At 36.6% G+C, this 18798-nt stretch overlaps 1 protein-coding gene across 6 annotated transcripts in view; it reads right to left on the bottom strand.

Moving 5' to 3' along the window:
• Positions 1 to 18798, bottom strand: part of ADGB (androglobin) — a 193602-nt gene that overhangs the window by 111732 nt on the left and 63072 nt on the right. For all 6 annotated transcript variants that reach the window (XR_011568516.1, XR_011568515.1, XM_070796318.1 and 3 more), the window contains exons 8-10: positions 9019 to 9248; positions 4261 to 4401; positions 1081 to 1175 (exon numbers count right to left, since the gene is read on the bottom strand). Coding sequence is in view for 4 of the 6 variants with exons in the window: in XM_070796318.1 (XP_070652419.1) it covers positions 1081 to 1175; positions 4261 to 4401; positions 9019 to 9248 (466 nt within the window). In the remaining 2 variants the exon portion in view is untranslated. The remainder of the gene's footprint in view (positions 1 to 1080; positions 1176 to 4260; positions 4402 to 9018; positions 9249 to 18798) is intronic.

Below are 18798 nucleotides of genomic sequence, written 5' to 3'. Positions count from 1 at the left end.
ATTCCTAAAGAGATGGGAGTATCAGACCACCTTACCTGTCTCCAGAGAAATCTGTATGCAGGTCAACAAGCAACAGTTAGAACTGGACGTGGAACATTAGACTGGTTCAAGATTGGGAAAGGAGTAGAGAAGGCTGTCTACTGTCACCTGGCTTATTTAACTTATATGAGAGTACATCATGCAAAATTCCAGGCTGGATGATCACAAACTGAAATCAAGATTGCTGGGAGAAATTTCAACAACCTCATATATGCAGATGATAGTATTCTAATGGCAGAAAGTGAAGAGGGGCTTCTTGATTAGGGTGCAAGAGGCGAGTGAAAAATCTGACTTGAATCTCAACATTTGAAACTAAAGATCATGGCATCTGGTCTCATCACTTCATGACAAATAGAATGGAAAAAAGTGGGAACAGGGACAGATTTTCCTTTTTTGGGCACCAAAATCACTGCAGACTGTGACTGTGGCCATGAAATTAAAAGACGCTTGCTCCGCGGAAAGAAAGCTATGACAAATCTGGACAGTGTATTAAAAAGCAGAGACATCACTTTGCTGACAAAGATGCATTATAGTCAAAACTACGGTTTTTCCTGTAATCATGTATGAACGTGAGAGGTGGACCATAAGGAAGGCTGAGTGCTGAAGAATTGATGCTTTTGGATTGTGGAGCTGGAGAAGACTCTCAAGAGTCCCTTGGACAGCAAGGAGACCAAACTAGTCAGTCTTTAAGGAAATAAACCCTGAAAATTCATTGGAAGGACTGATGCTGAAGCTGAAGCTCTAATACTTTGGCCACCTGATGTGAAGAGTCAACTAATTGCAAAAACCCTGATGCTGGGAAACACTGAAGGCAAAAGAAGGGGATAGCAGAGGATGAGATGGTTGAATGGCATTTCAGACTCAGTGTACATGAATTGAGCAAACTCTAGGAGATAGTGGAGGACTGGCTTGCTGCATTCCACGGGGTTGCAAAGAGTCAGACATGACTTGGTGATGAAAAAACACTTTACTATAACAAATGACCACAGACACACACAAACACCATAAATTATACCAAGTTTCTTGGCCTTGAGTGCTTACCATCTTCTCTAATAAAAATATCTTCTTTTCAAACAAATAGAGAGGTGTGAAGGTTGCATATACTGCCATCTGAGGGGACTGTATTGCTGAAGAACCTGTAAATCCAAACATATATTGTGTCATGGAAATTCTAGCCAAAATGGGTCTGGCAGGTCATGGTAGACCATTCAAATTTCTTAATGAACTTATCTTTGTGATGAAAAATAGGTAAACGACTTTACATGCATTTAAAAAATGTTAACTCTCAAATGTACATCTATTGTACAGAATATCTCATTAGTTTTACTTTCATATAATTCATTAAGAAATCATTTTACTTCAATGTAAAAAAGTTATTACATTAACTCACTCTAGCTATTAGCCTATGTAACTTAACTTTCATAGAATCTTTAATTTGAATTTAAAGAAGTCTGGGAGTTTCTATGTCATTTCAAAGAGAAAGAAAACACAAATTAATCCTCTCATGAGAAAGGGAAACTAAGAAGGTAATAAATTTGAAATGTATAATGCTTGTAGATTTGCTTCTGAGAATCAATATTTATTCCCTAATATCCCTGAAATTACTACATTTGATTCATGGTGTTTTTGTCCTTTAAAGATTCTGGTCAAAACAACAGAATTTATTTTCTTCTTGTTTTTATTTTTAATTGAAAAGTTTTGTTTTATTCCTTTAAAGTTCAAGCAGTTATATATAACTGCACTAGATAATGTTTATTGAAGAATAATATCTTTATGATTTGGGAGAATGGCATTGAAATATGTATAATATCATGTATGAAACGAGTCGCCAGTCCAGGTTCGATGCACGATACTGGATGCTTGGGGCTGGTGCACTGGGACGACCCAGAGGGATGGTACGGGGAGGGAGGAGGGTTCAGGATGGGGAACACATGTATACCTGTGGTGGATTCATTTTGATATATGGCAGAACCAATACAATATTGTAAAGTTTAAAAATAAAATTAAATTTAAAAAAATAGCTCTTGTAACGATTGAAAATTTTCCTAGATGTTTGTAATGGATACTTGCTTTCTCGTGTTTGTTAATTCTGTAATACTAAGTCCAGGCAACTTAAAATTTTTTTTGGAATGAGTTTTCACACTAAGTTGATTTTTACTGCAATTTGTTCTTGGCAAAACATTAGTGAAATCCCCATATAGCATTAGAATTAGACAGAATTACAGTTTTGTGATTTTGTGTAAATATACTGAATATAAGTTCTATTGAAGAAAAATAAGTTAAGATTTTAGTTGACAGAAGAGCACATACTTAAAAGGCTGTAAGCAGGCAAAATGACAAAATACATATTCTTTGAATTTAGGTTAGTTATATTTTACTCATAAGTATATATTTTAATCAGAAAAAATAGAGCAAAGCAAATAAATTTAGTAAATTGAATTTTATCATTGTTATAGAATATTTAATAACCAATTTTAAATAATGAAAGCCTTCTAAAAGACGCTAGTGGACAGGCAAGATCAGACAGCATTTGTCTTAGACTCATGGCTAAACTAGTAAATAAATAAAGTGAAAGTGTGGGAAAAAAAAAAAGAATAATATCTTTAAAGCCACATTATGTAAATTAGATGTGAGCCCTGGCTCACTCCAGAATGGATAAAGATGTGAAATATGCCAAACTTATAAAAATACGTTTTCACACTTAAAAAGAAACTTTGTATATGTACGGGAGCAAAATTTGTCACCCCAAAATGTATCTCCTTGGCATGAGGATTATTTTAGCCTGATGCTTTTTAAGAACAGAGAACCCCGGAATTCTTTCTTTTTACCACCTCTCATAACTATATAAAAGAATTTGAATAAAAGGCCTGGTTCAGGCATAGCACTGTCACCAGAGAGACTATAAAGAATGTGGGCCAGGTGTGTTTGGGGGGCACTCAGCATAGCCTGGAGACCGGAGTCCTCTCTGTATTCCACTGTCTCTGCCTGGCAGAGCAAACATTTGTTTTGTATACATTTGTTTTCCCATCTCCAGTGAATTGTTTTCCTCCCATTTGAAGTCACAACCCCTACCCCCTTTCTCCTTCTCTCACATGGTAGATAAGCCTCAATTACCTAACCTGTCTTTGGGTCTTTTTTTTCTTATAAGGTCCCATACGTAGTAATACATAATGATTATTATTTTTTTCTTCTGTGAATATGCCTCATGTCAATTTGATTCTTAGACCAGCTAGAAGAACCTGGAGAGACTAGAGAGAAATTTTTTCCTTCTCCAATACATATTTTTCATGGAGCAGAGATCTAAACCCAGGCAATTTTATTCCGCAGTCCAAACTTTGAACTATATTCTGTTTCTTGAGGTTGACCTTAACTATGAGTTTGGTAGAAAAAAAGGCATTACTACCTTAATTTTTACAAAGAAACTCAGAAAAAAGTTTTGCAATCTCACAACTACAAATAATTATCAGTAAATTGGGGGATGTTATGTCATCAACTATCAAAAAGATTGCTTAAGGTATCAATATAAGAAAAAAAAAATGTTTACTAGGAAATTAAAAATACAAAAAAAATGACTAGTGTTTGTATTTTCTTTACCAAACCACCAAATATCTTTCTGCAAAAATGCAAAGCCATAGCTATGAAGCTGTTCTCACAAAGAAAAACAGCAATGTATTCAGAAAGAAGACAAATGAAAAAAAAATGATAAAGCATAATACTGGGCATAAATGGACATATTTTCATGTAAAGAGGAGTGAACTGAGAATTATACATTCTGGAAGCACCAAGATATATGACTCAATGTTAGGACTATAAAGTTTTTTAGAAAATATTTTATATATACATATATATATAGAATCTATATAAAGGAGGACATATACTAATATGTATCAATATCTAATCAAATATTTATGTAAATATACTTATATATTTTATAATGTAAAATATGTTATATATACTATAATAATATATATTAGTATATATCTTCATTCACGTAAACACTTTTGTGACTTGTACCATAAGTACTTTGATAATCTTGGCTTCTGTCTCATGTAGGATCTTGCTTCATTATGCACAACCATCTGAGAGCTTAACAATTATGGGCAACTCTGAAAAGCTTATTTAGATATATCTGAACAGGAAATACATTTCTGTGCTCCAATTATCTCCAGCATTTTAGGAAATGTGTACAATAATTATTATTCTAGGAGACTGAGAGCTTACAATCTGACAGAGACTGTAGAGAATATTGTACATCTGATGAGGGTCTTGATCCATGTATTGACCATTTGAATTTTTCCTTTTCTCTTTCCTTCTCTCCATCTTTGCTCCTCTTCTTTCCAAGGTCTTTTGCATCAGCTTTATCTAACATGTTAAAAAAAATACAATAAATCCTTTAACTACAAAATCTCAATATATATTGCTTATTCAATTAGTGTTGAAAAAGAAAGCTAAAACAATAGTATTATTTAAGTGTAAAAAAAAATAGCCACAAACTTCCCCAAACACTACTCACCTCGAATTAGTAACATCAAAACAAAACAAAACAAAAAGTTTTAAAAATCGACATATATTGAGAAAGATATGGCATTAATGACAACAAATAATTTTATGCTAAATGTAATCAAGTGCATATAATTTATCTGTATAAAATCATGGTGTCAGGCTAGTCTCATTTTAAAAAGAAAAAAATGTATTTAAAGTTGAGTCCTAAATGTGAAGCCCTCTTAGATTCTCTTTATTTGGGGTCTGCATTTCAAGAAACTCAGCTTTCTGCCTCTAGAATATCTTCTGGTGGAGACTGGCCACCAACCAACATCCACACCAACATCTTATTATCAACAAGATGTGCATAGTAAACCCAGTACCCAGAACCATCTACCACTTGAATTTCCATCCTTACTTATATTTCTGTGAAACATGTTCTCCTTCACCTTAAAAAATTCCCTGAGATTTTTTATTTCCTAATAAATCCCTTCCAATTCTAAAACAGAAATTTATAATTTCTACCATTCATTCTTTTGTCATTTGCTAAATTTGTAATCAGTATTGATCAGGTTGTTTTTTTTAAAAATTGCATACATAAAAAAAACTATAATATTAACACCATGTGCTGTTTCTTAGCCTCTAAAATAAAACTATCCTGGCTCTTAGCTTTATAGTAGATTTAACATCTGTGTTAGATACAAAGGCAAAGATAACTATAAGTGTAGGATGAAATATTTAATTTGGAAACAAGTATAAAATAATCAGAATTTTATTTTGTGGTTTTGACTTCAAACTAGTTACAGGTAATAATATATGACTTCATGTATGATTTTAAAAATAGGCTTCCCTGGTGGCTCTGACAGTAAAGAATCTGCCTGCAATACAATATGCCTGGGTTTAATCCCTGAGTAAGGAAGAGCCCCTGGAGAAGGGAATGGCAACCCATTCCAGAATTATTGCCTGGGAAATCCCATGGACAGAGGAGCCTGGTGAGCTATGGTCCACGAGGTTGCAAAGAGTCAGAGACAACTGAGAGACTAAAACTTTCACTTTCACTAAATGCCTATTCAAAACCCATAACTTAAAATAATATATAATAAAATCTGTAAATAGGAAAAACACACTATTTCACATAGAAATTTGGAAAAATATGCAAAAATGTTTACCATAATGTGTTTTCGCCAATACATGAATAAATTTATTGTTCGTCTGTCGTTTCATTTCACTCATCTGGCCAACCCTTCTTAGTAAAATTAGCAGCTGAGTCCTACGTCCTACTGGAGATAATCTTCCCCTCATTCTGCAAGCCTCTGCCCTATTTTAAATAATCATGAGAACCTTCCTCTCTGCCTCTACTTCACTCTCAGCTCATAAATGGTCTGCTTATAAAGAGAGAGAATAGAAGTCTTTTTTCAGAAACCCTCAACTTCTGTCCACAAACCCATTCACCCACCGATATCTACATCTATCCCCTCTCATGCTCGGTGCCAAGCTGTTAGGATGGAGGAGACATTGCTGCCCAGGTTGGACCAATCCCTTCACTTTGGCTCTCTGGAAACCTGTGCCATGGCTGTCATCTCAACTACCTCTTCCAAATCGCCACTTAAAAATACTCGACCCTTCTTCATTAGATAAACGTTTAAATATTTTCCATGAATCCCCCATTTTCCTTGATAGCTTCTACTTCTATTCTTCACAGACAAATTTATAACAGGGTTGTTTATACATTATTTTACTTCCCACTTATTTCTTAATCTCTCCAGTGTGTCTTCCACTTCCATCATTTACCAGTGCCCAGTGACCTCTGTATCGTAAAATCTAACAGAGAAATTTGAACTCCCATCATACTTCAACTCTCAACACTATTTGGAACAGACAATTCTCCGATTCTTGAAACATTCTTTTCCTTTGATTTTCAACAGTGACCTGCTCTGCTGATCTTCCTATTTTCCTGGTCATTCTTTAATCTTGTTTGCCAGCTCATTATTTTTGTACCAGCTCTCAGATATTTAGCTTCTTTCAGGCTTAGTCTTAAGGTTCCTAATCTTCTCACTCTACACCATCTCATTGGGAATATCATTCATCATTTAATTTAGCATGCATTTGTCAATGATTCCCAAGGGTATATCAACAGCCTGGAACTCCTGACGTGAAAAGTACACTTGATTTCTTAAAGGCACCTCAAACTCTATATGTTCTAAATCATTTTGTGATCTCTCCTCATAAAGCCATTCCTCTTTTTGGCATTACCCAGCTGCATTAAACATACTACCATCTATCCAGTTCTGCAAGTAAGAATTCTACAAATTATCTTTGCCATATCCTGCTATTTTTTACTTTATAAGTATCTCTCAATAATTTACTGTATCTGCTTCTCCACCATGAAAATCCTATTAACCTACTCCAAGCTACTATCATCTCTAACATGAGCTAATACAACAGTCATCAAATTGTTTTTCCTGTGAGTTCTCACGCCACTGACCTTCCACCTCCACCTGCATTCCAAGTTATTTTTTTTTTTTTCAGAGACCCAGAATATCCTTTTCAAAATGTGAAATAGATCATGATTCAACTCTAAACTCTTCATTAGCTGTTAACAGCTCTTTGGTAAAAATCAAATATCTTAGCATGACCTAGAAGTTTTGACATGATCACTCTCCTACCTACTTTTTCAGGTTCTTCTTCAGCCACTTTATTCTTCACATCCTCTCTTCCAGCTGAGAACATCTACCAGGTCTTCCAAGTCACTGTCATTTCTGCTGCTGCCTCATAATATTTATATATGCTCTTTCTTCTACCTAGAATTCTCTTCCTTGCACAGTCCGTCATCTTCCCCCAGATATCCTAATTTTTGTGAACACAGCTCAAAATTCCTTAAGGAATTCTCCCTGGTGCCCCAGACTAGGTCTCCCATATGAACGATTTATAGTTTCCTGTACTTCCCTTCAAGACTCATGTCTTAGTATGTATTTATGATTTTTAAAATTAATGTTAGTCCTTCTCACATTACCTAAGCTCTAAGAGGTGAGATCCATGTCTGATTTTGTTCAAGTTACTGCTAATTCCTGGAACATTTACGGGTATTCTCAGCAAGTAGTACATTGATCTTTGTGACTCCATGGACTGTAGCCTGCCAGGCTCCTCTGTCCATGAAATTCTCCAGGCAAGAATACTGGAGTGGGTTGCCACTGCCTTCTCCAGGGGATCTTTCTGACCCAGGGTTTGAACCCAAGTCTCCACTATTGCACGCAGACCTTTACCGACTGAGCCACCAGGGAAGCCCAGGTACATTGAATGAATGGTTAATTGGATGGATGGATGCTGCTGTTGTTAAGTCTCTAAGGCATGTCAAATTCTTAGCAACCCCATGAACTGCAGCCCGCCAGGCTCCTCTGTCCATGGGATTTCCTAGGCAAGAATACCAGAATGGGTTGCCATTTCCTTCTTCGGGTGATCTTCCCAACCCAGGGATCAAACCTGTGTCTTCTGCAGGGCACGTGGATTCTTTACCACTGAGCTGCCTGGGAAACCCTGATAGATGTAGGGTAGACAGGTGTTAATTTGTGATACACGAGAAAGAGATTCCACATTCAAATTAATTTAGGATACACTGGGTAAAACAACTTTAACCTGGCTATTTTTTCATTTTTGCTTTATGGTATAAACTAATGGACATTAGATTATTTTAAGAGGGATCCATGATGGGGCAGATATCACACATACTTATTTTTTTGCTTATCTTTGAGGAACATTTACAATAGTTATTTCAGGGCAGGATATGATTAGAAATGCTGATGTGCAAGATCTAAATAAGAATAAAACATTGATATCTTATAAAGCATAAATATCTGAAAGACTGTTATAGATGTTATCACAGCTATACAAAATTTTAGTATTTTCTAGTATATTCAACTCTACTTGCAAGCATTATTGTTCACATGTATGGCTGGCTATATGAAATATTTTAGAAAGTATAAAATGACCAGTTATTAAATATATTTCTCACTTTAAGAGAAACACTTCTACACTTTGTAAAATAACCTGAAAAATATAATTTCTGGATTTTAACTTTCACTTTATAATAAACAACCTGCACAGTCTAATCTGTGTCCATTTCACATTTTCTGAAATAGGACCACTTTTCAGGTTTGGTATTTTGGCCCATTCCACTCTACATATGACATATAATAAAGATGTGTTTAATGAAGGGAAACTGAAAACTTAATGTCCTTTTTCTATATTAATACTATATTAATTTAATATCGTTAAAATATATAATTACCTTTGATTACAAGGAGAGCAAAATATAGTGAAATAATTAACATAAACACCATGCAAGCTGTAATATCCAGGAACTAGAGAAACTTGAATGACTGTTTTCACAACACTTAATAAATGACCATGCTTATAAATAGTTGTTAAATTCAGCAATGATTATAAAGCATTTATATACAATATCCATACTGAATAACATTGTGATATAAATTGTCTTACCCTTTAAAGCCCTTTCACTTTTCTCAGGCAGTTTTAGTGTCGTTATTGAATTTTCAAGTTTGAATTCCTTGCCATCTTTCACTTCTTTCCCATCCTTCACTTCTTTTCCTTGTTCTTTTAATTTGGCATCTATGTCAGTTATTTTGCTTTCAGAGCTGGACTCAGCTGACAGCTTAAACTCGGGCAATATTTCTTTCAAAAGCTCCCAAACTTTGTCCGTATATCCTGGGCTTAGGTGAAAAACAAAATTAATTTCCAAATTAAACTTTTTACTCCAGATCAAGAAATTACTGACAGAAAAAACATGAACTTGCGATTTCACAAGACCAATCAATAGTTGCTTCATATTTTAATTAAAAACACCTTTATGTATTCACTCATTCAACAAGCATTGATTAAGTGCCTACTCTGTGCTGGGCTTTGCTAACGCAAAGAAACCAAACACAGAGCTCCAGTTAAGATGGTAATATATGAGGATTCTAAACTCACTCCTTCCTGGGGACACAGCAAATTTACAGCTACATACAGAACAGTTTTCTTGCGGAGGGGGTGGGGGTGAAAACCAGCTGAAGAATTCCTACATATCTGGGAAATGAGAATGGATAGGAGAGGCTGAGATACAGTCTTGCCATAAAACCCAGCCAGTTCAGTGACCCACAATTTGGACAGAACTCACATTCTGAAGATTTTCCCTGAGGAGGCAAGGGTTAGCACCCTGCATCATCTGGCGTTCCAACTTTTAAGACCTGCAGATCAGAGAGAAGTTCCCCAAACAGTTTTGAAAGCCAGCAGGGTTTGCATCCATGAGGCCCACAAGGTTATAGCAAACTCAGAAAGTGAAAGTTTTAGTCACTCAGTCATGTCTGACTCTTTGTGACCCCATCAACTCTAGCCTGCCAGTCTCCTATGTCCATGGAATTCTCCAGGCAAGAATACTGGAGTGGGTAGCCTATCCCTTCTCCCGTGGATCTTCCCAACCCAGGCATAAAACTGGGTTCTCCTGAATGCAGGCAGATTCTTTACCAGCTGAGCTACCAGGGAAGCTCATTGGTCTTGAGAAACACATTAAATAAAATGGACTTAGACACATACAGAACATTCCATATGAAAGCAGCAGAATACACATGTTTCTACATGGAGTATTCTCCAGAATAGATCATGTTAAGTCACAAAAAATATTTTAATGAATTCAAGAAGATTGAAATAATAGCACCCACCTTTTCCAACCACATCTTTTCTAGTATGAAACTAGAAATTGATTACAAGAAGAAAACTTGGAAATTCACAGCTATGTGGAGATTAAACAACATGCTACTGACCAACCAACGGGTCAAAGAAGAAATCAACAAAATGCTTTGAGAGAAATAAAATGGAAGTGACAACAAAAATACAACAGATACAACAACAGCAAAACAAATATAATAAGATAATAAAAGTAATTCTAAGAGGTACCTCAAGAAATCAGATCTTAAAAAAACTACATAACTTCACACCTTAAAGATCTAGAAAAGAAGAACAAATGAAGCCTAAAGTTAGTAGAAGGAAGGTAATAACAAATGTGGTGGTGGTAAGTCACTTCAGTCATGTCTGACTCTTTGAGACCCTATATAGACTGTAGCCCACCAAGCTCCTCTATCCATGGGATCCTCCAGGCAAGAGTATTGGAGTGGATTGCCATGCCCTCTTCCAGGGGATCTTCCCGAATAACAAATATCAGAGTGGAAATAAATGATTGAGAGACTAAAAAGACAATAGAAAAAATCAAAGAAACTAGGAGCTGGTTTTTTGAAAGGACAGACAAAACTGAAAAGCCCTTAACTGGACTCACTAACAAAAAACAAATACGATTAGAAATGAAACAGACATATTGTACTTAATACACAAAATACAAAGAACCATTAAAGACTATGAGAAACAAATATACCACAGATTGGACAACCTAAAAGAAATGGGTAAATTCCTAGAAACATACCACTTAAAATACAAAGAAACAGAAAATCTGAACAGACCAGGTTTTAATTTTAACTAATTCAAATTAAAATTTGAATTAATCAATAAAAAGATAATCCAATTAATAAATGGGCAGAGGGGGAGGAGCTAAGATGGCACAGGAATAGAATGGGGAGACCACTTTATCCCCCACAAATTCATCAAAAGAACATTTAAACGCCAAGTAAATTCCACAAAACAACTTCTGAATGCCGGCAGAGGACATCAGGCACCCAGAAAAGCAACCCATTGTTTTCGAAAGGAGGTAGGAAAAAATATAAAAGACAAAAAAAGAGACAAAATAGGGAGGGACGGAGCTCCGTCCTGGGAAGGGAGTCTTAAAAAGAGAGAAGTTTCCAAACACCAGGAAACACTCTCACTGCCGAGTCTATGCCGAGCGTTGGAAGCACAGAGGGCAACATAACAGGGAGGAAAAATAAATAAACAATTAAAACCCACAGATTACAAGCCCAACGGTAACTCCCCCAGCGGAGAAGCAGCGCAGATGCCGGCACCCGCCACTAGCTAGTGGGGGCTGGGCAGGGAGGCATGGGCTGTATCGCTTAAAGATATGGCCTGAATGCCCCGAGTGCTATCTGAGCGAAATAATTTGGGCTAGCAAACCAGACTGTGGGATATCTACCACGCGAAAAGCCAGCCCTAACCTAAGACACCACCAGGCCCGCGCACGGGACAAAGGACTGAACTGAGATAGCCGGCTGCAGACTGTCCCCCTCCCATGACAGGCAGCCAGAGCCAGAAGGGGGCAATCACAGCCCCAGAGAGACATTATCTACAAAACTGTAAGCAGGCTTCTTTGCTAACTAAGACTTCTCGGGGTTCTGGACCATCAACACCCGCCTGAGAAGGTGCGCTGATTGTACACCCAGAAAACCGAGCAGGGGAGGCGATAAGTCACAGCAACTGCGCTTGCCAAACACCTCATCACCTGAGCTGCTTGGACCTGGGAAGGGCACAAAATGCAGGCCCAACCGAGTCTGTGCCTCTGAGGACTACCTGAGTGCCAGAACCTGAGCAGCTTAGACCTGGGAGGTGCAAGCAGCCCAGGGCCAGCCTCGGATGGTTCCCGGTGGAGCAACCTAGAGCCTGAGCAGTGTGGGCAGGGAGGGTACATGCGCTGTGAGCGGGGGCAGGCCCAGTGTGGCTGAGGCACTGTGAGTGCACGCCAGTGTTATTTGTTTGCAGCGTCCCTCCCTTCCCACAGCGTGACTGAACAAGTGAGCCTAAAAAAAAAAAAAAAAAGTGTGCACCACCACCCCCTTGGTATCAGGGCGGAAATCAGACACTGAAGAGACCAGCAAACAAAAGAAGCTATAACGGAGGGAACCACCTTGGAAGCGACAAGCAATAGATTAAAACCCTGTCGTTAGTACCGACTACATAGGAAGGGGCCTATAGATCTTGAGAAATATAAGCCGGACCAAGGAACTAGCCAAAAATGAACTGACCCCACAATACCCACAGCAACACGAGAGAAAGTCCTAGATACATTTTTACTATTTTTAGGATCATTCTTTCTTTCGTTTTTTTTTTTTAATTTTTAAAAAATTTTTAAGTCCTCTATTACTCCTTTAATTTTTCACTTTTATAACCTACTATTACTTTGCAAAAAAAAAAAGACCCTATTTTTTTGAAAAGCAAACTTCATATATATATATTTTTTATAATTTTTGTGACCTTGTTTTTTTTTTCCTTTTTTCTTTCTTTCTTTTTTCTTTTTTTCTTTAACATTGTATTTTTGAAATTCCAAACTCGACTCTAGATTTTTAATTTTAGCTTTTTGGTATTTGTTATCAAATTTGTACCTTTTTTTAAAATAATTTTTGTGACTTTTTTTTCTCTCTTTCCTTCTCTTCTTCTTTTAACACTGTATTTCTGAAATTCCAAACTCTACTCTAGATTTTTAATTTATGCTTTTTTGTATTTGTTATCAATTTTGTACCTATATTTTCTTTATAATTTTTGTGACTTTGTTTTCTCTTTCTTTTTATTCTTCTTTACTTTAATATTGTATTTTTGAAATTCAAAACTCTACTCTAGATTTTTAACTTTTGCTTTTTGGTATTTGTTATCAATTTTGTACCTATATTTTCTTTATAATTTTTGTGACTTTGTTTGTTTTTGTTTGTTTGTTTGTTTTCTCTTTCTTTTCCTTGTTCTTTTCTTTAACACTGTATTTTTGAAATTCCAAACTCTACTCTAGATTTTTAATTTTTGCTTTTAGGTATTTGTTACCAATTTTGTACCTTTAAGAACCCAATCTTCAGTACCCATTTTTTACTAGGGAGTGAAATTACTGGCTTGACTGCTCTCTCACCCTTTGGACTCTCCTTTTTCTCCACCAGGTCGCCTGTGTCTCCTCCCTAACCCCTCTCTAGTCTACCCAACTCTGTGAATTTCTGTGTGTTCCAGACAGTGGAGAACACTTAGGGAACTGATTACTGGCTGGATCTGTCTCTCTCCTTTTCATTCCCCCCTTTTATCCTCCTGGCCACCTCTGTCTCCTTCCTCCCTCTTCTCTTCTCTGTATAACTCCGTGAACATCTCTGAGCGGTCCAGTTGTAGAGTGCACATAAGGAAGTGATTACTGGCTAGCCCGCTCTCTCCTCTATTGATTCCACCTCATCATTCGGGTCACCTCTGACTTCCCCTTCCCTCTTCTCTTCTCCACCTCGTCATTCGGGTCTCTCCTCTACTGATTCCACCTCATCATTCGGGTCACCTCTGACTCCCTCCTCCCTCCTCTCTTCTCCATGTAACGCTGTGAACCTCTCTGGGTGACCCTCACAGTGAAGAAACTTTTCATCTTTAACCTAGATGTTTTATCAATGGTGTTGTATAGAAGGAGAAGTTTTGAGACTACTGTAAAAATAAGACTGATAACTGGAAGCAGGAGGCTTAAGTCCAAACCCTGACTCCAGGGAACTCCTGACTCCAGGGAACATTAATTGATAGGAGCTCATCAAACGCCTCCATACCTACACTGAAACCAAGCACCACACAAGGGCCAACAAGTTCCAGGGCAAGACATACCAAGCAAATTCTCCAGCAACACAGGAACACAGCCCTGAGCTCCAATATATAGGCTGCCCAAAGTTACTCCAAAACCATAGACATCTCATAACTCATTACTGGACGTTTCATTGCACTCCAGAGAGAAGAAATCCAGCTCCACCCACCAGAAAACCGACACAAGCTTCCCTAACCAAGAAACCTTGACAAGCCACCCGTACAAACCCACACACAGCGAGGAAACGCCACAATAAAGAGAACTCCACAAACTGCCAGAATACAGAAAGGACACCCCAAACTCAGCAATTTAAACAAGATGAAGAGACAGAGGAATACCCAGCAGGTAAAGGAACAGGATAAATGCCCACCAAACCAAACAAAAGAGGAAGAGATAGGGAATCTACCTGATAAAGAATTCCGAATAATGATAGTGAAATTGATCCAAAATCTTGAAATCAAAATGGAATCACAGATAAATAGCCTGGAGACAAGGATTGAGAAGATGCAAGAAATGTTTAACAAGGACCTAGAAGAAATAAAAAAGAGTCAATATATAATGAATAATGCAATAAATGAGATCAAAAACACTCTGGAGGCAACAAATAGTAGAATAACAGAGGCAGAAATAGGATTAGTGAATTAGAAGATAGAATGGTAGAAATAAATGAAGCAGAGAGGATAAAAGAAAAACGAATTAAAAGAAATGAGGACAATCTCAGAGACCTCCAGGACAATATTAAACGATACAACATTCGAATCATAGGAGTCCCAGAAGAATAAGACAAAAAGAAAGACCACAAGAAAATACTTGAGGAGATAATAGTTGAAAACTTCCCTAAAATGGGGAAGTAAATAATCACTCAAGTCCAAGAAACCCAGAGAGTCCCAAACAGGATAAACCCAAGGCAAAACACCCCAAGACACATATTAATCAAATTAACAAAGATCAAACACAAAGAACAAATATTAAAAGCAGCAAGGGAAAAACAACAAATAACACACAAGGGAATGCCCATAAGGATACAGCTGATCTTTCAATAGAAACTCTTCAGGCCAGGAGGGAATGGCAAGACATACTTAAAGTGATGAAAGAAAATAACCTACAGCCCAGATTATTGCACCCAGCAAGGATTTCATTCAAATATGAAGGAGAAATCAAAAGCTTTACAGACAAGCAAAAGCTGAGAGAATTCAGCACCACCAAACCAGCTCTCCAACAAATACTAAAGGATATTCTCTAGACAGGAAACACAAAAAGGGTGTATAAATTCGAACCCAAAACAATAAAGTAAATGGCAACAGGATCATACTTATCAATAATTACCTTAAAAGTAGATGGGTTGAATGCCCCAACCAAGAGACAAAGACTGGCTGAATGGATACAAAAGCAAGACCCCTACATATGTTGTCTACAAGAGACCCACCTCAAAACAGGGGACACGTACAGACTGAAAGCGAAGGGCTGGAAAAAGATTTTCCATGCAAATAGGGACCAAAAGAAAGCAGGAGTAGCAATACTCATATCAGATAAAATAGACTTTAAAACAAAGGCTGTGAAAAGAGACAAAGAAGGTCACTACATAATGATCAAAGGATCAATCCAAGAAGAAGATATAACAATTATAAATATATATGTACCCAACATAGGAGCACTGCAATATGTAAAACAAATGCTAACAAGTATGAAAGGAGAAATTAGCAATAACACAATAATAATGGGAGACTTTAATACCCCACTCACACCTATGGATAGATCAACTAAACAGAAAATTAACAAGGAAACACAAACTTTAAATGATACAATAGACCAGTTAGACCTAATTGATATCTATAGGACATTTCATCCCAAAACAATGAATTTCACCTTTTTCTCAAGTGCACACAGAACCTTCTCCAGGATAGATCACATCCTGAGCCATAAAGCTAGCCTTGGTAAATTCAAAAAAATAGAAATCATTCCAAGCATCTTTTCTGACCACAATGCAGTAAGATTAGATCTCGATTACAGGAGAAAAACTATTAAAAATTCCAACATATGGAGGCTGAACAACACACAGCTGAATAACCAACAAATCACAGAAGAAATCAAAAAAGAAATCAAAATTTGCATAGAAATGAATGAAAATGAAAACACAACAACCCAAAACTTATGGGACACTGTAAAAGCAGTCCTAAGGGGAAAGTTCATAGCAATACAGGCATACCTCAAGAAACAAGAAAAAAGTCAAATAAATAACCTAACTCTACTCCTAAAGCAACTAGAAAAGGAAGAAATGAAGAACCCCAGGGTTAGTAGAAGGAAAGAAATCTTAAAAATTAGGGTAGAAATAAATGCAAAAGAAACAAAAGAGACCATAGCAAAAATCAACAAAGCCAAAAGCTGGTTCTTTGAAAGGATAAATAAAATTGACAAACCATTAGCCAGACTCATCATGAAACAAAGGGAGAAAAATCAAATCAATAAAATTAGAAATGAAAATGGAGAGATCACAACAGACAACACAGAAATACAAAGGATCATAAGAGACTACTATCAGCAATTACATACCAATAAAGTGGACAACATGGAAGAAATGGACAAATTCTTAGAAAAGTACAACTTTCCAAAACTGGATCAGGAAGAAATAGAAAATCTTAACAGACCCATCACAAGCACGGAAATTGAAACTGTAATCAGAAATCTTCCATCAAACAAAAGCCCAGGTCCAGATGGCTTCATAGCTGAATTCTACCAAAAATTTAGAGAAGAGCTAACACCTATCCTACTCAAACTCTTCCAGGAAATTGCAGAGGAAGGTAAACTTCCAAACTCATTCTAGGAGGCCACCATCACCCTAATACCAAAACCTGACAAAGATGCCACAAAAAAAAAGAAAACTACAGGCCAATATTACTGATGAACATAGATGCAAAAATCCTTAACAAAATTCTAGCAATCAGAATCCAACAACACATTAAAAAGATCATACACCATGACCAAGTGGGCTTTATCCCAGGGATGCAAGGATTCTTCAATATCCGCAAATCAATCAATGTAATACACCACATTAACAAATTGAAAAATAAAAACCATATGATTATCTCAGTAGATGCAGAGAAAGCCTTTGACAAAGTTCAACATCCATTTATGATAAAAACTCTCCAGAAAGCAGGAATAGAAGGAACATACCTTAACATAATAAAAGCCATATATGACAAACCCACAGCAAACATTATCCTCAATGGTGAAAAATTGAAAGCATTTCCTCTAAAGTCAGGAACAAGACAAGGGTATCCACTTTCACCATTACTATTCAACATAGTTTTGGAAGTTTTGGCCACAGCAATCAGAGCAGAAAAAGAAATAAAAGGAATCCAAATTGGAAAAGAAGAAGTAAAACTCTCACTATTTGCAGATGACATGATCCTCTACATAGAAAACCCTAAAGACTCCACCAGAAAATTACTAGAACTAATCAATGAATATAGTAAAGTTGCAGGATATAAAATCAACACACAGAAATCCCTTGCATTCCTATACACTAATAATGAGAAAACAGAAAGAGAAATTAAGGAAATAATTCCATTCACCATTGCAATGAAAAGAATAAAATACTTATGAATATATCTACCTAAAGAAACAAAAGACCTATATATAGAAAACTATAAAACACTGGTGAAAGAAATCAAAGAGGACACTAATAAATGGAGAAATATACCATGTTCATGGATTGGAAGAATCAATATAGTGAAAATGAGTATACTACCCAAAGCAATTTATAGATTCAATGCAATCCCTATCAAACTACCAACAGTATTCTTCACAGAGCTAGAACAAATAATTTCACAATTTGTATGGAAATACAAAAAACCTCGAATAGCCAAAGAAATCTTGAGAAAGAAGAATGGAACTGGAGGAATCAACCTGCTTGACCTCAGGCTCTACTACAAAGCCACAGTCATCAAGACAGTATGGTACTGGAACAAAGACAGAAATATAGATCAATGGAACAAAATAGAAAGCCCAGAGATAAATCCACGCACCTATGGACACCTTATCTTTGACAAAGGAGGTAAGAATATACAATGGATTAAAGACAATCTCTTTAACAAGTGGTGCTGGGAAATCTGGTCAACCACTTGTAAAAGAATGAAACTAGAGCACTTTATAACACCATACACAAAAATAAACTCAAAATGGATTAAAGATCTAAATGTAAGACCAGAAACTATAAAACTCCTAGAGGAGAACACAGGCAAAACACTCTCCGACATACATCACAGCAGGATCCTCTATGACCCACCTCCCAGAATATTGGAAATAAAAGCAAAAATAAACAAATGGGTCCTAATTAAACTTAAAAGCTTCTGCACAACAAAGGAAATTATAAGCAAGGTGAAAAGACAGCCTTCAGAATGGGAGAAAATAATAGCAAATGAAGCAACTGACAAACAACTAATCTCAAAAATATACAAGCAACTCCTACAGCTCAATTCCAGAAAAATAAATGACTCAATCAAAAAAATGGGCCAAAGAACTAAATAGACATTTCTCCAAAGAAGACATACAGATGGCTAACAAACACATGAAAAGATGCTCAACATCACTCATTATCAAAAAATGCAAATCAAAACCACAATGAGGTACCATTTCACACCAGTCAAAATGGCTGTGATCCAAGTCTACAAGCAATAAATGCTGGAGAGGGTGTGGAGAAAAGGGAACCCTCTTACACTGTTGGTGGGAATGCAAACTAGTACAGCCACTATGGAGAACAG

Source organism: Bos indicus, chromosome 9 (assembly GCF_029378745.1).
Source record: "Bos indicus isolate NIAB-ARS_2022 breed Sahiwal x Tharparkar chromosome 9, NIAB-ARS_B.indTharparkar_mat_pri_1.0, whole genome shotgun sequence".
Classification (NCBI taxonomy): Eukaryota; Metazoa; Chordata; class Mammalia; order Artiodactyla; family Bovidae; genus Bos; species Bos indicus.
This window is presented reverse-complemented; position numbering and strand designations above follow the sequence as displayed.